Source organism: Pteropus medius, unplaced genomic scaffold (genome assembly GCF_902729225.1).
Source record: "Pteropus medius unplaced genomic scaffold, Ma_sr-lr_union100, whole genome shotgun sequence".
Classification (NCBI taxonomy): domain Eukaryota; kingdom Metazoa; phylum Chordata; class Mammalia; order Chiroptera; family Pteropodidae; genus Pteropus; species Pteropus medius.
The window spans coordinates 23,255-50,653 of NW_024347793.1; the positions used below are offsets into that span (position 1 = coordinate 23,255).

The 27,399-nt window shown below is 59.6% G+C and overlaps 2 protein-coding genes across 2 annotated transcripts; one reads left to right on the forward strand and one right to left on the reverse strand.

Moving 5' to 3' along the window:
- Positions 1–841: 841 nt before the first annotated feature.
- On the reverse strand, positions 842–4,879 carry LOC120615357 (uncharacterized). The gene is made up of 2 exons (XM_039878328.1): positions 4,125–4,879; positions 842–1,694 (listed from the first exon to the last, which is right to left on the reverse strand). Exons 1-2 carry the CDS (start codon positions 4,725–4,727, stop codon positions 1,584–1,586), a joined length of 714 nt encoding a protein of 237 aa, XP_039734262.1. The 5' UTR covers positions 4,728–4,879; the 3' UTR covers positions 842–1,583.
- Positions 4,380–25,813, forward strand: FZR1 (fizzy and cell division cycle 20 related 1). The gene is made up of 14 exons (XM_039878327.1): positions 4,380–4,515; positions 18,182–18,317; positions 19,399–19,524; positions 19,619–19,682; positions 19,775–19,902; positions 20,378–20,460; positions 20,853–21,036; positions 21,816–21,881; positions 22,483–22,585; positions 22,686–22,870; positions 23,039–23,272; positions 23,635–23,739; positions 24,272–24,364; positions 24,665–25,813. Exons 2-14 carry the CDS (start codon positions 18,249–18,251, stop codon positions 24,704–24,706), a joined length of 1,482 nt encoding a protein of 493 aa, XP_039734261.1. The 5' UTR covers positions 4,380–4,515; positions 18,182–18,248; the 3' UTR covers positions 24,707–25,813.
- The last annotated feature ends 1,586 nt before the right edge of the window (positions 25,814–27,399 follow it).

The following is a 27,399-nucleotide window of genomic DNA, read 5'->3' on the forward strand; positions in this document are numbered from 1 at the left end:
CGGAATCCTGGACCTGCAGACCTGTGAGGCCCTGATAGTGGCCTCGGCTACGCTTGAGCAAGGCAGTGGAGGCCAAGAGCCCCCTGAAGGCTCGGGGGAGGGTCGTTCCTGCCACTTCCAGCTTCTGGCGGTGGCCGGCAATCCTCGGCTGTGTCCCTGTGTCTGTGTCCAGATTTCCCTCGTCCTGTAAGGACAGCAGTCACTGGATTGGGGGCCCACCCCACTCCAGTGTGACTTCATCTGAACTTGATTCCCTCTGCAAAGACCCAATTTCCAAATAAGCTCTCGCTCCCAGGAACTGAGGGGCAGGCAGGGTGCAAACATGCCATTTTGAAGGACACAGTTGAACCCGCCACACTTACTTATATTTCTGATCTCAGCGTGGCCGTCCAGCCTGGCCTCCAGCGCCCACCCAGGCGGAGTGACCCACTCCGGGTTCTGGCCCCCTATTCAATCTTGGCACCCAGTGCAGAGACAGACATAATTTATTGACTGCGTATAGGGCTGTCACACTTCTGGACTTGTAGTTTCTCAAAACGTGAACCTCTGCTAAGAAAGGGCGAAATAAATAGGAGTTGAATGATTTCTCCACAAATGGAATCAGAGGGAGGAGAATTTTCAGCGGTGGGGGATGCGGGAGTGTTGAGCACAGAACGAAGGGGGTGCAGAAAACTCAGTAAATGCGATCAGTATTTTAAGGTGATTTTTTTTGTCTTTTCAAAATTGACATTTATATTAAGATCATTGTAGAGTCACATGCAGTTGTAAGAAATATTACGCAAGATGCAGCCCCCCCCGCCCCCTGCCCTGCCATGGTAACTAAAGCAGCACAAAAGAACCGCTAATATAATACTATGACCAGGCTGTCAACATTGACACGACTCACAGAATCTTGTCAGATTTCTCCAGTTTTCCTTGGACTCGTTATGTGCGTGCCTAAGTTTGGGTGTGCACACCTCCGTGATGATACCAAACGGTGCCAACACCACAAACGTGGTGGGCTGAGTAGTGACCCCTCCCCCAGGAGGTCCGTGCCCACGTCCCCAGAACTTCTGAACATGTTTTACATGGTATAAAAGGGACTTTGCAGGTGGGATCGAGTCAAGGCCCCTGAGAGGGGCGACTCTGGATTTCTGGGGGCCCAGTGTCCTCACAGGGTCCTCGTAAGAGGGAAGCAGGAGGCTCAGAGTCACAGACGTGGACAAGGCCGCGCTGCCGGCTGTGACAAGGGAAAAGGGGCAGTGTGCCTGGGACGTGGCGCCTCTGGAAGCTGGGACGGTTCTCCTGGAGCCTCGGAATGGCCTGGCCCTACCCCGCCTGGGTGTAGCCTGTGAGGCCCATGTGGGACCCCCAACTTCCGGAGAATAAGGTAATAAATTGGTGTCTTTTGAAACTGCTAAGTTGGTCGTGATTGATTATGACAGCAGTTGGAAACTAATGCACAGTGATCTCCCGTGTTGTCCTTTTATGACACATCCCTCCATTAATGCAGTGTTTAAAAAATCCAAAATTAATGCAAAAAAAAAAAATAAATAAATCCAAACTCTTAAATGAAGACAGATCCACCTCGGCCTGTGTACCACTCACGTCCCATCCCTGTCAGATGCTCTTTGAAAATAAAACAACCGAGCTGGATGGCAGAGGTGGAATTCTGAAAATCTGCTTTCTTTTGCTTCCTGGGTGTGCATCAAGTTCTGTTGGAAACAAAAGGAGGAAGTATTATGGATGTGGACAGTTTTTCATCACCAGCGTAATTTTTTAAAGAGGCGTAGTGCATCTAAATCATTCCGTTTAGTTCGATGTGTCACGTTTCAGCTGGAATGGTGATAACCTTGGTTTGGGGTGAGTGCTGAGTCTGAGGAAAGAGATAAATCAGACCTGGTCTGGAGGGGCAGATACTGAAGAAGTGTCTTCATTCAACATTTACTGATCTCCTGCTCTGTGCTGGGCGCTGCCCTGGACCGTCCTTGTCCAACAGACATTCACAAATCAGCACCATCCAATGTGGCAGCTACTAGCCAGATGCAGCTGTGGAGTATTGGAAATGTGGCCACTTACAGAACTGAATTTTTAACTTTTAAAAATTTAACTAAATGGACATGGAAAGATCTGGTATTTGATTCAGTAATTGAGAAACTCTTAAGCATGCTTGGAACACCTGGGGCCTGTGAATCTACTTTTTCACTGTAACATTGTATGAAACATAGAGCTCAACTATTTCCAGTGCAAATTAGCACCCGAGTCAATATGGGCTGTAAATACACAATACACACCGGATTTTAAGACAGTATGAGAAAAATGACATCAAATAGCTCATTGATAATTATTGATTTTGATTGCATGTTAAAATGTAAAATATTTTTGACATATCAAGCTGATAAAATATATTATTAAAATTAGTCACACTGGTTTCTTTGTAATTCTTTAATGCTACTAGAACATTCTAAGTTACTTATGTGGCTCATGCTATGTTTCTATTGAATGGTGCTGCGGTAAACCCTCCCGTGGTTGTGGAGGTCACTGAAATCAGATAAACGTGAATTTATGTGATACCGTTTTACACCAAATGAGCAAACAGAAGTCACGTACCACGGCGCGCTATTTTCTTTTTTATCTTTGCCCAAATGTCACCATCGTAGTGGCACCTTCCTCGATCACTGTATTTGAGACTGTGACCACTCATTCTCTGCTTTCCTTTTTTTTTGTTATTCTCCATAATTCAGCTCCAGGCCGACAAATCTTTTTTACAACGGCTTCATTGAGATACAAGTCACATCCTATAAGATTCACTCATTTAAAGTGTATAATTCAATGGGGTTTCGTATATTCAGAGTCGTACAACCCCCACCGCATCACCTGAGAACATTTTCATCATCCCAGTAAGAAAGTCCCTGGAAGTTACTCCCTGCTCCTTCCCCGAGCCCCTGGCAACCACGAACTCACTTCCTGTCTCTGAGGATGTGCCTGTTCTGGACAGTTCACATAAATGGAATCACACACTGCGTCTGTGCCTTTTGTGTCTGGCTTCTCTCGGTGAGCATCATCATATTCTCGAGGTTCATCTATGTCGTAGCGAGCGTCATATGCCGTGGCTGAACACTATGCCGTGATGTGGATGTATCACGTTTATCCATTCATCCGCCGTTCGTTGATGGGTTGTTTGCAGTTTTTGGCTATTGTATATAATGTTGCTATGAACATTCGTATACAAATATTTATGTGGACACACGTCTTTAATTCTCTCGATATATACCTAGGAGTGGAATTACTGGGCCATTATGTGACCGTTTAACTTTTCCAGCGGCTGCAGCATTTTCCATTCCCACCAGCTCGAGGGGTCCAGTCGCTCTACTTCTTGGCCAACACTTGTTATATTGGGGTAGGGGGGCTTTTTTCTTTTTCCATTGCCATTCTAGTATCACACTGTGGGTACTTTATTTTGCTTTAGGTTCAGGTGTAAAACACAATGGTTATACATTTATATATTTTACAAAGAGATCCCATTAGTCTAGTCCTCACCTGGCACTAGATAGTTATTACAGTATTATTGATTGTATTCCCTATGCTGTACTTTACATCCAAGTGACTGTTTTGTAACTACCAAGTTGTACTAATTAATCTCTTCACCTTTTTCACCCAGCCCCGCAAACCTCCTCCCATCGATCAAGCACCGGTTCGCTCTCTGTATGGGAATCTGTTTTCCTTTTGTTCGTTCCTTTAGTTTGTTCCTTAGATTCCACATGTAAGTAAAATCCCATGGTATTTGTCTATCACACTGTGGTTTTCCTTTGCATTCCCCTAATAGCTAACGGTGGCGAGCACTTTTTCACATGCTTACTGCCCATTCATTTATTTTTTTTGGAGAATTGCCTGTTTGGGATCCTTTGCCCGCTTTGGAGCAGAGATTTTTATGATTTGTTCCCTGCTTGGCAGGCGGGGAGGAGCACTCGGTCCGGGGGGTGGGGCGGTGGGGTTTGCCGCACATGCACCTGTCCGCAGTCTCCCACCCTGTCGTGTAGACTGCCTCACTGCAGGGTGGGTCTGGCTTCTACCCACCCTATTGCAGGTAGGCCCTTGGGGCCTCCGTTTCTGCGACCGTCCCTTAAAACACACACCCCACATTCCGGGGAGCCCCGGGTCCTCTTCCGGCGGCGGTTGCCCTTGGCAACGCGGGGCGCCGCGCTTCCTGTGTTGATTCGAATCGCGGCTCCAGCTCGGCCTCCCGAGATGCTCGAGGCGCGCAGGCGCAGCCCGTGTGGTGGGCGTGACAGGGGCGTGGCTCCAGCACGCAGCGCGCCGGCGCGGGGGCGTGGCCGGCCGCGGGAGCGCGCGCGGCGGAGGAGGCCGCGGAGCCGCGGAGCCGCGATCGTCGCCATATTAAGGAGCACGGATCCCGGAATCCCGTCAGCGGCCTCCGTAGCCGGACCCGGCAGAGCTGCGGGCAGCGGAGGCGACGCGGCGCGGCGCCGGAAGAGGCGGGGCTGGCGGAGCCAGCGGGCGACGGGAGCGAGCCAGGTGAGGTGTCCCCGGGTCTGGGGACCCGCCCCCCCGGGCCCGAGCCGCGACCCCCGAGCCGGGCCTGGAGGCGGCGCGGACCAAGGCAGAGGCCCCCCGGAACCGAGCCTACCGGCCGGGCTGCGACCCGCACGCTGGGGCCCCTCCAAGAGCCGTTCGGACCGCCGGACGCCGCCCCCCAAGCTGCGCTCGGCCGGGGGTGACTTCAGCATCCCGCTTCCGTCTTAACCCACAAATCCGAGCCTCCCCTCAAAACCTGGTTCTGATCCCCCCAACCCAGGCCACCTGCAGCCCGCGACCTCCCCTCGCAGTCATCGACCACAAACGTGGGGCCAAGCTCTGCCTCCCCCAGTACCGGGGTACCCCCGACCCCCAGAACACAACAGGCACACGCCCTAACCTGTGCTCTTCATCTCTGGATTGTCAAACAGGGGTCTTCCAGAGTCATCCCAACGCAGGCCCTGCCCAAATTTAAAGCGCCCCCATAGCTCTCGAGACTCACCCAGGCTCGAACCAGGCCCCGCCCCAATAAAATAAAGCTTGAGCCTTGTGGACCCGGAATCGAGTAGACTGAGGTGTGGCGATTCTGCCTGTCTGGGCTCCTCGTTGTATTCACCCCTCCCCTGTCGGCTCCTGGCACGCAGAAGCACTTAGGCAGCGTGTTTCGAATGCATAAATGGTCCCCTCGCACCCACCCCTCTGCTTTCTGCTCTCCACCCTCTCAGCTGACCCGTTCCAGCCACCAGCCACCCAGAAACATGCTCCCATTTTGGCGCTGGCCCCACCAAAATCTGAGGCAGCCTGTCTGTGCCCAGCCAGTCATATCTAGGACTTTCTCTCCCTGCAAGCACAGGCCCCACCATCCAGTCCAAAATAAGTGTGGGCCGCCCCCCACCTCAGCCAGAGCCTTTTTCTCCTACTAGAAACTGCCCCCTGCCCCTGCATTGCCCTGCACGGTCTAGATCTGCTCTCAGTCCAAAGCCCGAGACCTGCCACTGGATGTGTCCAGTCTAAACCTGGTTCTCCCTGTTCTCTGCCCATCCCTCCCAAAGCACCCTCTTGTTCACTGTGCCTCCCAGGCTGGGAACTAGATCCCCTCACCCCAGTCCACCAGGTGATGACCTCATGCCCCTCACTGGTCAGGCTGTACCCATTCTCCACCACTCCCCATCTTACCATAATGTTTTTTCAATTATAGTTGACACACAATATTCATTTCAGGTGTACAACATGGTTAGATGTTTACGTACCTTACTAAGTGATCGCCCCCAAATCTGAGCCTCCCCCATACCTGGCCCTTCGTGACCTCCCCAACCCAGGCCACCTGCAACCTGCATCCCCCGCCCCTTGCAGTCAGTGTCTACAAACCTCTTGTAAATAGGCTGCGCTCTGTCCCCCAAAACCAGAACACCCTAACCTGTGCCATTAAGAACTGGCCAGTTGTGGTACCCATCTGGCATCCTCCATAGTTATTACAATGTCATTGGTTGTATTCCCTATGCCGTACATTAATTCCCGTGACTATGTCAGTGGCAATTTGTACTTAATTCCTTAATTTTCTGACCACGCTTTAAATGAGGATCCTTTACCTAAAGAAAAACTGACCGCCCACAGTTTACATAGCCGACTCCCCTGGATTGGAGACAGGTGGGAGGGACTTTGAAATGAAGGAGTTTGGATGGTCTCCCTTGGATGTGTGGGCGGGATTTGCACGCAGGAAGCTGATGAGATCCTCTGGGGACGGTCCCCAGAGTGGTGCGTTGTCCCTAGAATGCATCCTAGGCTGTTGGCAGAATTTCTCGTGGGCCACCCTGGCCTTTGATGTCGAGAGCCCCTTCTGTTTTGCTGTTGACGTTATGGCGTTTCCTTCTGAACCAAGAGTGGAAGCCGGCACTTTGTGTAATAGGCGAGGTTGGATTGCTCCGGGGGGTTTTGTTAAGGATGTGGGCCCTCCCCCTCCTAAAACCAGGGCTCCAGTCCTTGGACAGTTGCTTTGCCATCATGGGGGCCAGTGTCTCAGTGTGGCCAGGTTGCCCCAGGACTGTTTCCCGGGAAAATCTCAGAGTGTGCCCTGGCCAGCGGAGGTGGCTGTTGGCAGTACCTGGAAGCAGCCAGCCGGAGCCGACGTGTCTTCGGAAGTGGGCCTTCACTGACCGCACCCCGCTGTCTGTTTCTGCAGAAATCACCTACTGGTGCTATGTATCGGGGCCTCTGGCCAGGCGGGTTTTATACACTGGGGACTCTTGAGTTTGGGGAGGTCCAGCACGGAGTTGGTTGTGGGGATGTTTTTGCTCAGTGTCACTGAGAGGGACTAGGATGCACAGTCATTCTGTCTGGAGGGCCCACTTGGGGCTCCTGGCTGGCGTCCAGATCAAGGGATGTGGTCTATAAGGAACCAGCCAAATCTCAGTGTCCCTGTAATTGTTCTCTTCTCAAGCAGAGGTTCACAACCAGGGACATCTGTGGTTGTCACACTGAGGGTGGGGTGCTCCTGGAATCGAGCGGGTGGTGCCAGGGATGCTGCTCAACACCCCGCAGTGTCCGGGAGGCCCCCACAGGGAGTGACCCGGCTTCGATGTTGGCAGTGCTGAAGGGGGAGGCCCTGAGCGAGTCTAGGTCGTGAACCGTGTGAGGGCAGGGCCTGTCCCCAGAGCCTGTGCCATGCCCTGCCGAAGCTGGAGCTGGAGCGCGCTGGCTGGGCGGGTGCTGAGGCCGGCCCGTCTGGGGGTTGGCGCAGGGAGCCCGCAGAGCCGGCTGCCCCTCTTTTGCCCCGACAACTCCTTGTGGTCCATTTTCTGCCCCATCACAGGCCCCAAAGGCCTCCTGCTCGTCTGCTCCACAGGTCACCGCCCTGCCCTCCCCTCACTCGACCTCTCCAAGGCTTTGCTCTGCGGGGCCTGCTCGTGCGTGTGCACAGAAGCCAGGCGAACCCCGCAGCGCCTCCCTTCTGTGACAGATGTCTGTTGAGCTCTGGGACTCAGGACACAACCAGAGCCCCTCACCGTGTGCCCCCGACTGCCATATATTCCTGTGTCCTTGGGGAGTGACTGCTTTCTCCTGTTTCACTTTCCTCCGGCGCGAATGGAATGATGACGCCTGCATCCTCCCCAGCCTTGCCACGTAGTGAACGGCGCCCCTCCCCGAACGAAAGGTGGACTGCGGGGTTTACTGCGCGTTCCCAGCCCCTCCGTCTCCTTCACTGGCCCTCCTCATTATCATCTTACTCATTAATTTCTGTCGGTAACAGCTTCGTTCGGATATAATTCTCACACCATAGAAGCCACCCGCTTAAAGTGTACAACTCAGTGGTTTTCCATGTACTCACAAGCTTGTATATCTGTCACCACTATCTAGTTCCAGAACATTCTCGTCCCTCCGAAAAGAAACTGTCCCCCTCAGCAGTCGCTACCCATCCCCCTCCCCAGCCCCTGGCGCCCGTGAACCCACCCTCTGTCTCTGGGGACGTGTTTGTCTGGACATGTTATAAAAACGGAATCGCACACCGTGCGGCCTTTGGTGTCTGCCTCTTCTCACTGAGCCTCGTGCTTTAAAGCCGTAGCACGTCAGTATTTTGTCCCTTTTCGCGGCCGAATAATATTCCAGTGTGTGGATGTGGCAGGTTTTGTCCATCCATTCACCAGTCGGCGGCCAGTCGAGCTGCTTCCGCCTCTTCCCTGTCGTGAACAGAGCTGCCGCAGACAGTTGGGCAGGCTGTGTGGTGGCCCTTCTCATTCACCGGAGCTCAGACGCCTCTTCGTGCCTTCGCACATGCGCCTTGGTGGCCTGTCCCTCGCCCTCAGCTTCCTGTCCTCTTTTGCTGCCGGGGCCCAGAGCTGACTCCTGAACTCCGGGCCCACGGAGCCTGTGGCCAGTTCTCCCCCACCGCCACCCCCCACCCCCCGCCGGGTGTCCTGTCGTCTGTCCTGTGCACCTCCAGCGGAGTGTCCAGAAGAGGTCGCTTCCTCAGACCTGCCCACCCCCGCTTCCTTCCCCGGGGCCCTTGCTCCCCGACCTGGACGGCAGCACCTTCCACGTGGGCCCCGCCACTGCCAGCCTGCAGACCCACCTCTGATGGCACCCCCTTCGCTCCCGGTCTCTTCCCCACCTCCCCGCCACCGGCCACCGAGACCTGCCTTTCCAGCCTCGCCCCTTTCCCTCCTCCTGCCCCCAGCGCTCCACACCGCTGTGGGCCAGTTTTTCCGAACCTTAGGCCTTTTCACATGGACCGGGAACCACGGCTTGTGACTTGGAGGGTCTCGTCCAGTCCCTACAGGGTGTGACAGTCGCGGCAGGGCGGGCCAGACTTGCGTTTGTTTTTCTCCCGCAATAAGGAGAGGCCGGCGGGGTGGAGGGTGTCTGTCTTTCTGTCTGTCCTCTCGGAAGGGCTGAGCGGCTGAGAGAGGTTAGTGCTGATCTGTGGAGCCCGGGGAAGCAACATTTCCCTAAGGATTCCCTGAAACCAGGAGTCTCCACCGGGGGCAATGTCCGGGGACGTCTGTGGCTGTCACGACTGGGGTGCTCTTGGCGTCGAGTGGGGGCACCAGGGATGCTGCTCAACACCCCACAGTGCCTAGGACGGCCCCCTCCAGAGAGTGACCCACCCCCCGTGTCAGCAGTGCTGGGGGCGGGTAGTAGAGGTACCCTGCCCTGAACATACTAGGCTTTTCCTTCTGCCACCCCCACCTCAGACCCATGGGTGAGAATGGCAGTAGACAGACTGAGGAGGCACTGCCTGACGTTCAGGCTGCCTCTTAGGGGGTGAGCTCCCTGTCCTTGCAGGTATGCAAGCTGATGTAGAGTTGAGAGGGCTCTGGGTACCCGATCGGGCTTCATCTAGTCCCTTTTAAGGCCCCGTCCAGCCTTGAGAGTTGGCTGTCTGGTGTCAGTCACAGTTAAGGTCACGTAAATGACCGTAAAGCACGTGAGCGTGGTGCCCAAGTTGCTCTTCCTTGTGTGGGGTTTGGGGTCTTGGCTGCTGCAGACCCAGGGCCTTCGGGTCTGGATGTCTCACCGAGTCCGATGGAGGGGCGGGTGCCCTGTGGTGGGAAGGGTAGGGGCTCACCTCCGTTCAGGCATCGTTTCTGGGACTTAGAGCGGCAGTTCTCACCAGGGGTGGGTGTCCTGGGGGGACAGAGACTCCATGTCTCTGCTTTACAGCTCCTTGAGCGGCTCCTGGGGCCATCTGCGCATAGTAGGAGGGAGTAAGCATCAGCTGAATGAATGAACGAATGAATGAACAAACTAATGAACAAACGAAGAGCGGAGACTTGGACCCGCCCTGTTTCCGGCTGGGTCTTTCTCATGCAGAGCTTTTCCCCCAACCCCTTAGAGAATGGCTGGGAGCAAGGCCATGGCTCCTGTCATGCCCTCTCCAACTGCCTTTCCCAAGAGGGCGGGCCTGGTTCAAAGCCTGGCGCACCTAGAGCCACCTCCGGGCCTCCTTGGTTCACCTGTGTGCCTGTCAGACAGGAGCACTTTCCTCCAGAGGTTTCCGGCCCTGTGAAAGGCTGTGCCCGGAAGCCCCTAGCCCTTTGTCACCATGACCCCTCATCGAATGGTTCCCACAGGAAGTGCCAGGCGGGGATTCACATGCGCCATAGTAAGCCATCCAGTGCAGGCCTTTGAGTACTGCTGGCGCGCTCCACGCTGAGCCTGCGGACCCTCACCCATGGGAGGGTCACGACCTGAGTGGTCGTTGCAGGCAGGGTTCCAACCCCAGCTCTGCCACCCATCGTCACCCATCGGCTGCCCATGCCCTGAGTTTCCAGGTTGAAATGGAGATAGGATTGTGCCTGGGGACAAAACTAAATAAAGCATGTCAAGTGTTTTGATCCGTGCTGGCTCGTAGAGAGGCACAGGTGGGATCCGCCACTGTCATTGTCATCTGTGTTCTGATGGTCTCCCCACAGGGCCAGGAGCAGTGTCCGGTTCACCCGAGACCCTGCCACCCACTCAGGATGTGACACAGGGTGTTCACAGGGTCCTACTGGCAGGCTTTCCTCTCCCTTCTCCTCCATACCCCTTGTGGGTGGCAGGTGCCACCTCACCCCCCTCACTGTTGGTTGGTGGGACTGCCTCCCAGGGGACACTGGCGATGTGTGGGACATCTGTGGTTGTCACAACTGCGGGGCGTGCCCCTGGTGTCGACTGGGTGGGGCCAGGGATGCTGTTCAACCCCTGCCGTGCCCGGGACAGCCCCCCATGGAGAGTGACGAGAGGGGGGAGGGGGGAGAGCCTGGTGCCAGCCACTTCATAGGAAGCACAGCCTGACCAGGCTGCCTCAAAGCACTGAGTCACGAAGACGTGTCATGGGGATGTCTCATGTCCTTTGGTTCCTCGAAGAGCCTTACAAAACATGAGAACAGTGGGGACCAGTTTTTCGAGATAAGCAAGGTCTCGAAACTGGGCTTCTGGAAGCGGACTGCTCCGCTCCTGAGGGCCTCAGGCCTGCGGTGAATGAGGAGGCTGTGTGGCTGTGTCCCCCAGGCAGGCAGGAGGCCCCGCCTCCTGTGACAGCGCCCTCCACAGCTGAGCCTCCGCCCCAGGAAGCCTGGAAGATAGTCCTGAGGTGCTGGCTGCTGTCATCTGTTCTGCCCAAACAGGCCCCTTCACCTCGTTTCCTCATTTGATGTGGGGGAGGGGTGGCACCTGCCCACCCTTGGGAGCTGGTGGGTGGCTGGGGGCTGAAGCTCATTCACCACATCGTTCCTCACACGGGCTCCTGGGCCCCGCTGGCTCCCCCAGAAGGACACGCAGGGGTTGGCACGGGGTTGTCCTCAGGCCCCTTTGGCTCTGCTGGTACAGGTGTCATCGTCTGTCTGCAGGCAGGCTCTGTGGCCTGGCCCTGGCCTGGTCTCTCTCAGCACCACTGACATTGGGTCACTCTGGGGCCGTCCTGAGCATTGCGGGGGTCAAGCAGCACCCCTGGCCCCCACCCACTCGATGCCAGGAGCACTTGCTGTTCTGACCACAGGTGCTCCCAGATGTTGCCCAGTGCCCCTTAGGGCAGAGTCGCCCCGGCAAGAAGCACTGGATTATACTTTGAGTGAGCTGTCTTTGCTGAGTATCTGGCAAGCAGGAACCACGTGAGGTCGGGTAGCCAGGGGTGGCAGGGACTGCCTCCTCAGGAGGGTGCAGCAGGCCACCAGACAGCCAGGTTGAAAGCCAGGGCCCTGCCCCATCGGTGCCCAAGGTGGCTTTGCTCTTGGAGGTACACATGCGGGGTACATGGCGGGGCAGCCCCCAGTGGTTGTGAGTGGTCATGCCAACCCTAGCCGAATGGGGACCTCATCACTCTCATGTACTGGGGGCATTCCCATTTCCCAGGGGAGCAGGTTGAGGCTCATCTGAGACAGTGGCGGAAGGTGAGCTTCCTGTCTCATTCCGGAAGCCACTGGGAGGAAGAGGAGGCCCCCCTTCAGGGCTGGCTCAGTGGTGGGTGAGGCTTCCAGTGACAGTACCCTGCAGAAGGGACAGTGGCAGTGGGAAGCCGGGCAGCCAGGGCCCTGGCCACCATGGACACCAGCCTGCAAGTGGCGCCCCTCGGGCAGAGCCTCCCAGGGCAGCATTCTCGCCCCCATGTCGCAGGGCTGGTCATGGCTTCTGTCCCATGTCTGTCCTCAGCGTTAGCCCGAAGCTCCCTGCAGCTTGGGGGAGCCTTTCCGTGAGGGCCTGCGCTCAGTGGGCTCGTTAATAGAGAAATGACTGCTTTTTCTCTCCAGCATTTTGTTAGGAAACTTCTCAGACGTACAGCAGAGGCTGCAGGATGTTCTGGGCACAGCCAGCTGTGCCCCCGCCACCGAGACGCTGCTGCTCGCGTCCTGGGCTTGTGTGGTCCCATCTCTCCCCAGCTGTTTTTTTGTTTTTTTTTTTAATAACTAACATGTGCCCGTGACACAGAATTCAGGAAGGACAACATGATGTGTGGGGGGAAGCGAGGTTTCCTCCCTCTCCTGACCCCTGCCCTCTGGGTCCCCTCCCCAGAGCCCACCTGCTCTTCGGGTTTCCTCAGCCTTCCAGATATCACGTGTCCACACAGTGCTGTTCTCTGGGGCACGGGTGCCGGGCACCTGCCCGCCCGCCCTTTTTACTTCAGCGTCTCCCAAGAAGGAAGAAGCCTCAGTAAGGCAGCCAGTTAGGTCGTTTGTCGCCTTCCGCTCGTGAGCTGTCTGCACAGAACCTTCATACACCGGATTTTGCTCGCAGGCGCCCAGAGTCACTGTGGGCAAATTCTTAGAAGTAGAAACACTGCATTGAAAAGGACGTGCATGTTTAGATTTTGAAAGCAGTTGCCAAACGATCTTCCTTAGAAGTCCTGCCAGCGCCAGCTCCTGCCAGCAGGGCGGGCGAGTGTCTGCCGGCTCCCACGCCTCCGGCCAGTGCGCACGCGCCACCTTTCAGAACCAGCCTGGCGGCTGGACGGGGGAATCCGCCTGCGCCCGCTGCACACGAGGGCGAGCGTCTTTTCCAGGAACGGTGGTTCGTGCCCTGTGCCACTGTAGTCTGTCCTCAGGGTGGCAGAGGGTTTTCCTAGCTGTCTCTCTCTTTTTTTTAAGGTGTGTTTGCCTTGCAGACACTTTGCGTTTCTCCGGTGATGAAGTGACCGCTCTCTTACAGTTTTGGGGTCTTGTTCTTCAGTACAGTAAATAGCAGTCTTAGAAGAGGCAGGTGGGGGTCCCCACGCTGACGCTGAGGTGTGGGTGCCCCCGGAGGTCCCAATCCTGGGACCAAGGACCCGTTTTCGAGCGCCACGGTCAGCATTCTGGAATGGGCCAGACTGCACACCGGCCGAGCTCCGGGCTGCAGGGCTGTGCAGCTTGGGCGTGAGTTTGCGGCCGTTTGACCTGCTGGTTATCACTGTCCTTCTACGATCTTGGTCAGTGCCCATCGAGTCTGGGTTTGCCTCCTCCAACTCCCCAAGGGAAACCGGGCGAGGTGCGTGTGGTGGGTGCTCCCGACGGTGGCGGGGCCGCTTTAGAAATGAGCCGTGTCACCCCCGTCGGGATCGTTACCTGCATTCACCAGGCCAGAGCCTGAGAAGCGTGCGTTCTGGAGCCCCCCACCGTGCCCATGCCCGCATGGGTCCCCCTGCAGGTGCCTGGGGAGACCATCCCAGGCCAGGTGCTGGGATCCAGTGGCCCCTCGGCTCCCTCCCCCTCCCCCGTACTCAGCTGGATGTCGGAGCCGCTTTTTAAATATGCATCCTGGTAGTAGATGCCAGTGCCTGGAGTTGTTCTTCACCCAGCTCCGTGTTTCTGGCCTGCCGCCCCAAGAGGCCGGGAGCATGAGAGTCTGGAACCGTGTTGGTCTCCACGCCTGCTCAGTGGCACCAGCCCCAGCCCTGTGCTGGGTGCTCAGCAGATATGTGCATTGGTGGAGAGAAGGTCCTCCGCCTCAGGCAGAGCAGGGTCCTCGAGAGTCAAGGGCGGGGAGGGGTCCGTGGAGAGGGAAGCGAGAGGGAAGGACTGGTCAGCCCTCCGCAGTGAGCTGCACAGGGCGGGCGGAGAGAAGGCCACCGAGGGCCTGCATTGGGCACAGGCGTCTCAAAAGCCTCTACGCAGCCGCCACCCCCAGCAGGGTTGGTGAGGGAGGCTGCATTGTGGTCGCCACCTTCCCCTGTCCTGCCGTGTCCTGCAGCTGCCATAAAATCAGCACACACTTGGTGGCTAAAACAACAGAAATTTATTCTCGCAGTCCTGGGGTCGGGAGTTCAACATGGCTCTCACAGAGCTGCCGTCCAGGTGTGGGCAGGGCCGGGCCGTCCTGAGGCTCCAAGAGAACCGTCTCGGCCCTTTCCAGCTTCCAGAGGCAGCGCGGCCTCGTCATCTCTCTGTGACCCTCCCGCCTCCCCATTGTGAGGACACTGGGCCCCCGGGAATCCAGGGTCGTCCCCTTTCAGGGGCCTTGACTTAATTCATCTGCATAGTCCCCTTTGCCACGTGATGTGGCATACCCTCAGGTCCTGGGGACGAGGACCATATACACTGAGCATCTGGAACCTCTCTGGTCCTCACTAGCCACATCTGTAAGTGGCGAGGCGCCGCCTACTGCACAGGCTGCCGTAAGCTGCCACGACAGGATGTAGCTGGCAGCCGGGCAGCCGATCTGCTGGTGACCGGAGGACGCGCCATGCTGGACATACTTCCTAGACTCAAGTTCAGCGCACAGCCGGCTGTGCGGCACTTTGCGTCTTAGCTCATCCTGGGAGACCAGACTCACGCTCTGCATCTCGGAGGTGACCGCGCCTCAGACTCTGCCGAGTTTCCGGCGTGTGCAGCGCCTCCGAGCTGGCGTCTGGGCCCTGCCAGCCCCGCGACCTGGTGGCATTGGTGCATGGAGGTGGTCTCCTTGGGGAGTGAGCTCATCTGGCCAGGAGGTTTGGACCGCCGTTGCCACAGCCTGAGCAGTCCGCGTCGAGGCCCCTGGGTTCTTTCCTGGGGAGGGCTCGTGTTCCCCTGGACCCTCGCCGGCGGGAGCAGGCCGCCAGCCATCCAGAACAGCGCACTTTCAGCGGTGGCAGCCGGGTGGCCTACAGCGCATTTGGAAGCCATGGAGAGGAGCGGCTGCTGGGCACTAGGCACGGCCTTCACCCTGTCTCCCGAGGGCTCACTGCCCAGTGGACGGCAAATAAAGCCCCGGGCAGAGCCGCTGCGGGGAGGTAGCCAGCCCCTCTGAGCGTCGTTTCCTGGTCTGCAAAGCGGGGGCACAGCCAGCTGGCCCGCTTGTGGGATGGCCCCCGCTGACATTCAGAGCTGACTGGACCGGAGACCTTGCTGCTCCCGTCCTTGTCCAGCCCCTGTGAACCGCCTTCCCAGGGCGCTCGCTCGAGGTGGCCCCGGGGCTCTGTCCCGGTTCATGCAGGGCCCGGCGCCGTGCTGAGCAAGGTCTTTGGGCCCACCCATGGGAAACTGTTCTTCGAACAGGTGTCTCCATCTAGGACAGGTGCTCAGACAGGTGTCTCTGTGTTCCAGATATGGCCATGCTGCCCCAGGAGCTGTCAGGTGTGAGGGCATGTGTAGGGGGATGCTGGGCGCAGCCGAGGCCTCCTGGGGACCTGGAGGTGGAAGGAGGAGGCAGGCGCAACCTGGGTAGGTCAGTGAGTGGACTTTGAGCCAGATAGGCCGGGCTGGGGGCGCAGGGGAGGAGGAGCATGGGGAGGGGCCCTGGCCCAGGGGAAGTGAGGGAGGCCAGAAGGAAGGAGGCAGTGTCGGCCCTTGCTGGAGACTGTCCTATGGCCACAATGGACAGAAATGCATCTGGGGACCTCTGCTGGGGCCAGGCAGGTGGAGGGAGCAGGAAGCCTGTAGCCAAGATGGGGCCGCTGATCCCAGAGGTTTAAGCCAGGACGGAACTGAGGCACTGCAGCCCCAGTTTCTCCCCAGAGGAAGAGGCCTGCTGCCTGCCAGAGTGGGGGACAGCGTGGCTCAAGGCTCTGAGCCAGCGCATGCTCAGAGGAGCCAGGCCGTGGAGGGAGGGCCGTGGGTGTCCAGTTCCGTGGAGGGAGGGGTGTTGCTGCCCCTCGCTCTGTCTTTATCCTCCTTTGCACGAGGGGTGCTCCGGGCATCCAGCTCACGGCGCTGCGCTGGGGAGCGCAAGGCGAAGCGTGCCACCTGCTAGTGGTGGGTGTGGCAAGGACACAGCACAGGGACTGGTGGTTGCATCACGCACTTTGGCCAGGTGTTCAGCTTCTGGCCGGGGCCACACCAAGGCATCCTTGTGTGTCCTGTCGTGGCAGGTGAAGGACAAAGTCCCAGCAAGCTTGAGGTGCTGCTTCAGCCACACGGTGAGCTTGGTCTCCGCGACGGGGCCATTTGGGGGTGTAAAGCAGAGCCTCGGCAGACGCACCTAGTATCCCACAGCGCAGCCCCTCACCGCGGGGCGTGAGTGCTGTCAGCCCTGATCGGTTCCCTGCCTGGTGACTCTGAGCCGGTACTTTCCCCAGGGACCTTGTTTTAAAAGGGCAGTTGGTTTCTCTACTCTACTCTGTCTCTGTGGATTTGGCTTCTCTAGAGACCTTCTGTGAGCGACAGCACACAGGGTGCATCTTTTTGTGTCTGGCTTGTTTCACTGAGTGTCATATTCTCAAGGTTCATCCATGTCATAGCAGATGTGAGAACTCCCTCTTCTGCTGAATATTCCACTGTATGGCTGGACCACGTCTTGTGTGTCTTACCTTTCACTAGACACTGGGGTGGTTTCTCTTTTTGATGATTGTGGGTAACACTGGTGGGAACATTCGCTGGTCTCTGTGAATCTCTTTCTGATCTCCTGGGTGTAAACCTCGGTATGGAGTTGCTGGGCCACGTGGCTGTGTGTGTGACTTCTTGAGGAGCCGACGGAGGTGTGGGGGGAATAGGGAGTTAAGGGACAGTTTCAGTTTGAGAAGAGGAGAAAGTTCTGGAGATGGATGGTGGTGACAGCTGCAAGATGATGAGAGTCTACTTAACACAACGAGCTGTGCGCTTGAAGTGGTTGGGATGGTGGTTTTACGTTATCTGTATTTTACTGTAATTTTTCTCAAAAGTCAGGTGTTGAGCTCAGAACGCTACAGGAATTCATAAACTCAGTTCTCAGCTGGCCTCTACTTTCGACTTCTTTGATATTCGGTCTGTCTTCAGCCCAGGCACCCACCTGGAGGCTCAGGCTGGAACGGGCCAGGCACTGCGTGCATTGGGGCCTTTGGGCCATAGCCAGAGGAGCAGAGAGACAGTGGCGGTGGCGGGGGGTCCGGGGTGCAGAGCAGGCCACGGCGAGAAGCCACAGTCAGCCGTCCGGGGCACTTGCTGCGCTCTGCATGCTGTGCGCTGCCGGCGGGGGGAGAGGGGGCGGGCAGGCCTGGCAGCATCTTCTACTGACAGCTGGAGGTGTGGCCATGGGCCCGGTTTGTCCCTGGACCCTGGTTTACCGTCCCCGCTGTAGAGGATGTCCCTTCTCCCTGAGGCTGCCACTCGCCTCTGCCCCATCCCAGAACACATGCAGCCCTTCCCTGCCTCAGATTTGCCCTTCCCGCTCTAGAATGTTCTTCTCCAGCCTCCTCTTGCTGGCATGCTCTCACTCCTCTTCCTCAGAGAGGCCTCCCCAGATTGGGTGGGAGCTGGAGGCCGATGTCCCTGGGCTACGACCTCGTCGGCCTGGCTCTGGAGCCCACGTGCCGGCACAGGGCCCAGTGCCCAGCCAGGCGTGGCACACTCCTCTGGAGCTTACTGATCCCCACCTGTTTTGTGCATCAGGCCACATGGGGAATCCTAGTGGGGAATCCTCTCTGGGACCACCCCAACCCTTGCCCAGCCCCCTGCCTCCCTCTCAGGGCCAATGAGAAGGGTCGTGGCCCCTCGGATGGTTCCTGGCCTCAGAGGGTCTGAAGCAAGAAGTTGATGAGATGGGGGGCCTGGGTTGGGGGAGTGGGTGGGGCCATCCCCTGACAAAGGCAAGGGGGCCTGGAGGAAGGTCCCTGCAGAGGAAATGGAGAGGAGCTCCATCTGTCCCTGGCTTCTCTCTGCCTTCTAGGACCTGTGGGGTGCAGCCAAGCTGTACTCTGGGCTCTTGGGAGAGAGGGCCCCATCACATGGTGGGAGGACTCAGTTATTCCCAAGGTCTGCCTTGTGGTCACCAGGTGGTGGTGGGGGGTGCCCACTGGTGCTGACCTCTCCTGCCCTTCCTGCCCCAGGCTGACCTTGGCTGGCTGAACTTGGCGGCTGACCTTGGCCGGCAGGCCGTGCCTGCCCTGCCTCGCCATGGACCAGGACTACGAGCGGCGCCTCCTCCGGCAGATTGTCATCCAAAATGAGAACACATTGCCGAGTGTGAGTGCCGGCCCCGCCTGCTCTGGCCCCAGGGGAGCTGGTGGGGGAGAAAGGGTAGGGGTGTGGTCACCCCTGGGCTTCAGCCATTAGTGAACAGATGTGCTGGGCAGGTGACTTCCTCCCGCAGGCCTCCCCCAGGCCCTCCCCATGGCCATGTGACGGCCACACTTCAGCTGTGACTCACTCCCCAGGGCTTCTGTGCACCTCCCCTCCTGCTACTGGAGGTCCCTTATTATCACAGGGCCTGGGGCCTTTGCCTTTTGGTCTGCAGGGGCGCCAGTCCTTCCCGGGGGGCTGTAGTCGGGACCAACGGGGGACAAGGGAATGTGAGCCGCCTTCCCATTTCCAGACGGGGTGGCAAAAGACCCAGTACCCAACCCCACAACCTATGCAGGAAGCTGGCTTGGGGGCGGCCAGACCACTGTGGGAGGGGTCGGTGCTGGGACACGGGAGCATGTGGGGTGGGCGGGCAGGGCTGAGCTGCACCGGGTAGGTCTTTCCTGCCTCCCGCAGCTTCTGCGGTACAGCAGTCCTTGACCTTTCGACTCGTCCTCAGTCTCTGCCTGGTTTTCACATCACGTTCTCTTTGTCAGCTTTTCTCTCTCCAATAAGGCCATTGTTGAGGGCCCACTCTACTCCCATGTGACTACAGCATACGCTCTTTGGGGACACGGTTCAGCCCACAGGAGGCCCCTTAAACATTAAGGACGTTCCTGGGGTAGTCGAGTGGGGTCGGTACCCGCCTTCACGCCTGGTGCAGGCAGTTGGGTCGTGGCTCTGTGGGAGGACAGCCTGGTCGGTGGGAGGTGGTGGCCACGTGGCAGCAGGTGCCCAGGGAATAAACGTTCTTTGTTCCGTGCTTTCTGTCTGTCATGGTCACTGCGTGCCAGTGTCTCGAGCTCTTCCTGCCTCATGGAGCCACCGGCACATGAGCTGCTTACCCCCGTCCCTCGGGTTTCCAAGATCGAACCCCTCATTCAACGGCCAGCGGCCAAGTGCAGCAGGCAGGGTGGGCCGGGCTGGTCTTGGCATGCCTTTAGGAGGCTCTGAGGCACCCAGCCCCAGCCTGCCATCCTTCCAGGTTGCAGAGATGCGGCGGACCCTGACACCTGCCAACTCCCCCGTGTCCTCCCCCAGCAAGCACGGGGACCGCTTCATCCCCTCAAGAGCCGGTGCCAACTGGAGCGTGAATTTCCACAGGATCAACGTGAGGGCCCCGGAGGGCAGAGGGCAGGGGGGTCGGAGGGAAGGACCACTGACTCTGCAGCCTGGGACCGTTCCAGCTTATCTCTGTCCCACAGGAAAACGAGAAGTCTCCCAGCCAGAACCGGAAAGCCAAGGACGCCACCTCAGATAATGGCAAAGGTCAGGAGTCAGAGCCCCAGACCCCTCCTTTCACCCCCACCCTGTGCCTCGTCCGGGCCCGCCCCAGCCTCTCCCATGCTTGGTGCCCGCAGACGGCCTGGCTTACTCGGCCCTGCTCAAGAACGAGCTGCTGGGGGCCGGCATCGAGAAGGTGCAGGACCCGCAGACAGAGGACCGCAGGCTGCAGCCGTCCACCCCGGAGAAGAAGGGCCTCTTCACGGTGAGCCTGCCGGCCATGCCCCCACTGTCTGCTGTTGCCTGTGGGGATAGCCTATTGCTCTCTTGGACACTTGCTGAGACAAAGCTGACCACAGGGCAGGTGTCTGTGACTGACAGGCAGCCAAATGTTGGGGGAAGGGGCGGCAGCTGGGGAAAGGAGCGGCACCCTCAGCAGACTCTCCCACGGAGAATGTCCCAGCTCATGGGGCCCCTGACATTGTCAGAGTCTGGCCTGGGTCCCTCACGATAGCTGAAGGGCTGGTGGACGTGGCCGGGCAGGAGCACGCTGGCCGTCGCTGCTGGGAAGATGCCAAGAGGCTGCCCGGTTTGCTGCTCCTGAGTTCTGGAGCCCGGGGTGCCCCCAGTCAGATCCCCCTTCTGGGTTGGGCCCCACTTTGCCACCCAGCCGCCCAGCGCTCAGGACAGCCGAGCTGTGCGCCGGGGCCCACTCAGCAGGTGTGCACCCCCCACCCCAGTATTCCCTCAGCACCAAGCGCTCGAGCCCGGACGACGGCAACGACGTGTCTCCCTACTCCTTGTCCCCTGTCAGCAACAAAAGGTGGGTCTGGGCCTGCAAGGCGGGATGGGCAGCTGGGCGGGGCATGGGGGCTACAGGTAGGTGGTCCTGAACACTGCACAGAGAGGGACCCCCTCACTGGGGACACTTGTCCTAGAGACGTTGGCCTCAAACTGGGGGAGGGGGAGTCAGGGAGGGCTCTCTGGAGGAGGTGCTGGTGTGGCAGTTGAGGCCTGGGGTGGCCAAACACCCAGGGGCAAAGGCCTTGTGTCCATGGGGTCACCGACAGTTTTGGGCTCACGTGGGCAGAGGGGCAGGCTGAGCGGGTGCAGAGACGCCAGCGGCTCACGCGAACCAGGGATAGAGTCAGCCAGGAGTCACTGTGACCATGCGACCGGTTGACACAGAATCACTGTCTGGGGCTCTCCCTACAGTCAGAAGTTGCTGCGGTCGCCACGGAAACCCACCCGCAAGATCTCCAAGATCCCCTTCAAGGTCCTCGACGCGCCCGAGCTGCAGGACGACTTCTACCTGAACCTGGTGGACTGGTCATCGCTCAACGTGCTCAGCGTGGGGCTGGGCACCTGCGTGTACCTGTGGAGCGCCTGCACCAGCCAGGTGGGCGCTCCAGTGCCTGTGCATGCGCACACGCGTGTGTGCCACGGGGCTGTGGGGCGGCCACTTCCGGTAGCTGAGCCCAGCCGAGCCCATGTGGCGGGAGTGCAGCCAGGTGCTCCAGAGCCAGGGCAGCACCGGGCCACCCCCTCACCCCGGGGCCTGCCCTCAGTGTGCAGACTGGGACCCGGGGCCAGTCACCAGGTGTGAGTGGAGGCTCCGATGCCCCACCCGCTGTGGGCTGGCTTCCATGACGACATAGTCCTCGGTCCGGCCTGAGTGTGAGCTTTGTCTGCATCTGCCCAGGAGGGGACATGGTAATTAGGGAACGGCTGAGCCCGAGGCCTGTCCCCGCCCCGCCCCCGCCAGCAGTAACTGAGCATCTGCCAGGCCCACCGTGGGCTCAGGCGCCGTCCCTCAGGGTAGGAGGTTTTCAGAGAGAAAACCAAACGCAAGCGGGCTCAGAAGGTGAGCGAAGGCCCCAGAGAGGACTGGTGCCCACTGTCAGCACCCCCTCTGCGCGGTGCCCTCGTTATCGGAGCACCCCTCCCCAGGCTCGCAGGCACTCATTCCTGTGTTGGCATGTGTCCCCTTGCAGCCTGCAGCCTCCTGGGCACCCCAGCTTCCTTATCCCGGGTCCCAGCACTGACGCCAGTCCCCGTAGGCCTGAGGTGTGACTGAATGAATGAATGAACAGATGAATGGACGAATTGACGGTCGGGCTTTGAAGGACCAGCGAGCAGCAAGTCAGCTCAACACCGCTCATTCCCTCCTTCCCCCAGGTGACCCGACTCTGCGACCTCTCGGTGGAAGGGGACTCAGTGACCTCCGTGGGCTGGTCTGAGCGGGTCAGTACACGGGCCCATTCCCTGGTTGGGCGGGGCCGGCAGGGGGTTCTCAGTGGGCCTCACTGCAGGGGCCTCCGCAGTGTGTGGGCCCGGGAGAAGCAGAGGAGCGGAACCCCACCTGGTGGCCTTGTCCAAGCCCTGGGACGGGGTCTGTCCTCAGCCTTTCCCCAACCTGGTAGAGGTGACTAGTGACAGGGCTACCTGCAGTCCCCCCAGAGCCCCACCCCACACCCCAGCCCATGGGTAGCCCGGGCTCAAGCAGCCGGCTCCATACGTCGAAGGACGTGGGTCTAAGTGTGTGTTGGCTGGGTTTTGACAAAACCATGAATCGTGTGACCATCTCCTCGGAAAGTTCCGAGGGCGGCTGTCACCTTGATTCAAAGAGACATGCATTAAAGGCTTTTTAAAGAAATGTCCCCAAGGGCATTTCATATCTTGGTTCTCCGGCAAGTGTCAGCTGTTTTGGCTCAAATGAACTCATAAAAATTCTCAAAGTGGGGTTCCTAAGGCCTTGCAGTGAGGAGGGGGAGGGAGAGTCGAGGGAAGCCTGGTCTGCACCCTGGGGTCTGATGCCTGCTCTCACCTTTGTCCCCACTCCTAGGGGAACCTGGTGGCCGTCGGCACACACAAGGGCTTCGTGCAGATCTGGGACGCGGCTGCGGGGAAGAAGCTGTCTATGCTGGAAGGCCACACGGCGCGCGTTGGTGGGAGCCCAGGGTCCCAGCGGGCGAGCGTGGTCCCCAGCACCCCCTGGCCCCCAGGGGCCAGGCGTCAGCCTCACCCCGCCCTCTGCCCGGCCTCCAGGGGCACTGGCCTGGAACGCGGAGCAGCTGTCATCCGGGAGCCGGGACCGCATGATCCTGCAGAGGGACAGCCGCACCCCACCCCTACAGTCTGAGCGGCGGCTGCAGGGCCACCGGCAGGAAGTGTGTGGGCTCAAGTGGTCCACGGACCACCAGCTCCTCGCCTCCGGGGGCAATGACAACAAGGTAGGCCTCGGATTGCCCCACCTACCCAACCAGCCCCGTCCAGAGAGCGGGGGGACGAGGGTACGCCCCAAGGGAGGACAATGGCAGGCTGGGGTGAGGCCATTCATCATTCCCTGCGGGGACCATAGCTGTCCAGAGCCTCACAGCCACTGTCCCCCGCACCTCCAGCTGCTGGTCTGGAACCACTCGAGCCTGAGCCCCGTGCAGCAGTACACGGAGCACCTGGCGGCTGTGAAGGCCATCGCCTGGTCCCCGCACCAGCACGGGCTGCTGGCGTCTGGCGGCGGCACAGCCGATCGCTGCATCCGCTTCTGGAACACGCTCACAGGGCAGCCGCTGCAATGCATCGACACGGGCTCCCAGGTGTGCAACCTGGCCTGGTCCAAGCACGCCAATGAGCTGGTGAGTGCAGGGCAGGGCCCTGGGGTACGTGGGAGCAGGAGCCCTGGGCCCCCGGAAAACCTCCTCCAGTGTCCTGGGGTGAAGCCAGGCCCCTGCCACCCAGGTCACAGAACCAGATCTCGGTCTGGGAGTACCCGCTGACCACCAGGAGAGGCTGGCAGAGCTCTGGGTGCAGTGTGGTTCCCTGTCACTCACGAGTCATCAACCAGAGCGCGGGGGCAGGCGCGGCTAGTTCTGGGACGCGGAGCAGGCCTGGCTCTCCTTGCTTCTTGGCGGGGTGTCTGGGGGAGTCAACAACTTGCATCTGAATCAGGGGCTGTGCGAGGAGGCCCCCAATTCCGACAGCCCCTGTGCACCCCCAGGTGAGCACACACGGCTACTCGCAGAACCAGATCCTGGTCTGGAAGTACCCGTCGCTGACCCAGGTGGCCAAGCTGACCGGGCACTCGTACCGGGTCCTGTACCTGGTGAGTCTGCGCTCCTGGGAAGGTGGGGTGCAGATCTGGCCACGGCCCCCCTCGCCTGAGCCTGGGGGGTCATCCTGGCCAGCTCCCGGTCTGCCGGGCAGACAGGTTCTGCTTTCAGACTCTGGTTGTGTCGTCACTGGGAGTCTGCTTTCCCGAAGTCCCCAGGCCTGCGAGGATGTCCACGCGTGTGTCTTTACCAAAACACACATGAAGCAGCCGCAACTTATCCCCGACCTACCTCCCAGAATCTGAGGCTGGCTCACCAGAGACCCCCTTGCACCTTTCTGGGGCCCCACCCCAAACACACTCCCTCTTCCAGCATTTTTGTCTCTTTCCAGAAACTGTTTTGTGTGTAAATAGATGTGTACTCTGCCAGAGGGCGGAGACTAGAGGAATCCCCTGGGGCGGGGGCGGGGGCGGGGCGTCCTCAGCATTCAGCTTTGGTGGGGACCCTCTCCCCGCCCCCCATCATCAGCTCAGTGCTCGTGGCCAGCTGCAGGGCCCAAGGACGATGGGGACCTCTCTCCCGCAGGCCATGTCCCCTGATGGAGAGGCTATCGTCACCGGTGCTGGAGACGAAACCCTGAGGTTCTGGAATGTCTTTAGCAAAACCCGTTCAACAAAGGTAAGGGGGCGGGTGTCAGCACCAGGTGTACCCCATGCGTGTTCGCTCAGCTCGTCTCGGGGGTGTCGCCCAGTACCACCCCAGCAGCCTCCTCCCCAAACTCTGCTGTAACTTCCCCCGGGGATCCCCACATGCCCCCTCTGCTGCTGCATCACTGGCATCCCAGCCAGGGTGCCCTGGGCACTGCGCCCCCGTGTGTGTCGGGGCACTGGGGACACACGGTGCCCGCTGAGGCCCCTCCAGCCCGAAGCCTTGCTTCCCTGCACCGCGGCTCAGCGGCCCCTCCTGTGTGCCCCGCAGGAGTCCGTGTCTGTCCTCAACCTCTTCACCAGGATCCGGTAAACCTCGGGCCACGCCGCCCGGGCAGAGGCCACCGTCCTCAGCGCACGGACCCTCCCTCCCCGCACACGTCCCCAGAGGAGGAGCCGGGGTGGGCGGGGAGCCGGGCCTGGAGGGGCCCTGAGGATTCTCATTAAAACCTGATTGCGAACCCTGTCCGGTGTTTGGGGCGGGGACGTGGTCGGGCCAGCGGCTCGGGGCTCCGGCTCCCTCCGCACCGCGCCACGGCTCGGACGGTCAGCGCTCCGAGCGGGATGGACGCCTCCCTGGACCCCTGCCCGCTTCCCTTTGTGCTCGTCACCGCCCCGTGGGGCTGCATGCTCTTCCGGAAGCACGCTCGCCGCTGCTGCCACCGCCCGTCACAAGACAAACAGCCGGACGCCGGGCCAGTCGGCCGGGGGAGGTCCCAGCAGGAGGACGGTTCAGGTCAGCCCACGGATCGAAGGGACACTCCTGCCTGACAGGTCTCTTTTCAGCTGCCTCTGCTGTCCCTGAACCGGCCATCTGGTGACATTTCTGGTGGCTAGGTGTCAAGAGCAGGCCCAGGCAGGCTGTACGCCAGAGGTCATCTCGAGATGGACTGTGCAAGGAAGACTGAAGTTGGGTCTGCTCGCTGTCACGTACTTGCCCTGAGCCCACACCATCCTTGTCACCGACAGTGTCACAGCCAAGCCCCGACCCCGGGCAGGACTACAGTTTTGCAGCTTGCCGGGCGCGTAGGCCTAAGAACAGCGCCTCACCCTCCTCAGCCCCTTCTGCACCGGGCCATTTTTTTGTCCCGTCCATCTGCGCCGATGGCCACGGGAAGCCAGGAGGGAGAGCGAGGGGAGCGCGCCCAGTGGTCGCCCTGGCGGCTTCTCGGGCTGACTCCGACCCGGCCCCACCCTGTCCTCTGCCCTGGCCCTGAGCTGCATCTGGGCATCACCCACTCCGGCCTCATCTCAGGACTTGGAGAAATCGGAGGGGGGCAGGTGGTCCCGGGTGCAGATTGGGCAGAGCAGGCCTGGCCAGGGCGGGGGTCACCCCGGCTCTGCTCGGAGGCCCCACTCCAGTGTCCTCCCCGCAGTCGGCCACATGTATGCATGTGTATATATGTATTTGTGACTTTTCTTTGAGTTTGTTTTGTGTTTTTGTAGAGGGGTCTTAGAAATGTTTCAGGCCAGCTGGGGAAGGGCACGGCCTGCCCACCGCGCCTGGGAGAGACGCGACACAGTTTCTGAAGCCCTCACGTAGGAGGGGCAGTCAGCTGGAACCTGCTAGGATGTAGGCCCTGCCCCACGGCCCATCCCAGCATCTGCGCGCCGCAGGGGACAGCCAAGGACAGTGTACATAGACGTCTGTCCTTAGATCGCTTGAGATTGTTGAGGTTTTTTTTTTAATAAGAAATGGTCCATTTCTACCATACCTTTATCCTGTACCGCTGCCAAAGAGCCCGGGAGCTAGCTCTGCCCAGGTGGGACCCGAGCTTAGGGGTTGGGACAACGGGCGCGAGATGCACGCCCCTCACCTGCGCGTCTGGCAGGGAGGCGCCCGGTGCAGAGCGAGCCTCGTTCTCGCGTCACGCGGTGCTGTCGTTAAAGCAGTTGTGCGCCGTGCACGGCTGGGGCTGGCCGGCCATCTGCGTCTTTGGTCCCCGGCTAGGGTGGCTGACAGCTGGAGTCACACTCGAGGCCTCGACCCAGCTGAACGTCACAAACCGGAGGTGGGCAGCCGTCTTTGAGGGACCCCAGTGTCCCTGGATTCATGGTCTGGCAGGGTGAGGAGGATGTGCATCGCGCCAGTCTGGGGCACAGCTGGGAGGTGGAGGCCTCCGTGTGCAGTGGGGTGGGGTGAGGGGGCTGATAGGGCTGTGCGAAGCCTCAGGCAGGGCAGGTGCGCTGCCACCTCCACCTGACGGGCCAGGGCGAGCGGATCGCCCACCCAGCATTCGCATTTGGGCAAGGCTGAGGCTGGGCGGGGTGGGCAGGTCTGTCTTGGGTGTCTGCTGATCAAGTGTTGATTTCATGGGAACAGGGAAACAGTGGGTGAGGGAGAGGCCAGGGGACCTCACAGCTGCCCGTGACTGGTGGAGCACCCAGCAGGCCCTTCCCCCCAGGGCAAGGTCCCCGTCCTGGGCACTGGGGGCAACAAAACACCAGATCCCAAGCCCTGTGTTCGTGGAGTTTGTCGTGGTGAGAGGAAGGTGTGTGCTATGTCACAGGGGTCGGTGGCTTTGGGAAAGGAAAGCTTTGAATCTGGGGCTCACTGCAAACCTGACATTTGGGCAGGGGCCCGAAGAAGAGCAGGAGACACCTGGGCAGATGACTTTCCAGGCAGAGGGCACAGCCCATGCCCAGGCCCTGGAGCGGGACTGTGCCTGGCGTGCTGGAGCAGCTGGGAGACCCTGGTGGCTGGAGCGGAGGGAGCGAGAGGGAGAAAGGAAGGGGACGGGCAGGTCATGCAGGGCCTTGTGGGCCAAGGCGGGCGCCCCGGTGTGTGCCGAGCTGGGAAGGGATGTGTGGAGACGTGACTGACGGTGTGGTGCAGGGATGCGGAGAGGCCCCCAAGGAGGCTCTACTGGATGGGTGATGGCATGACTGGCCAGGACCACATGGAGGTGGCGACAGGGGCAAGTCCTGGACTGTCACTTTAAATTTGTGGTGAAATATACATAACTTACAGTTTACGCCCTTGAAATGCACAGTTCAGTGGCATTT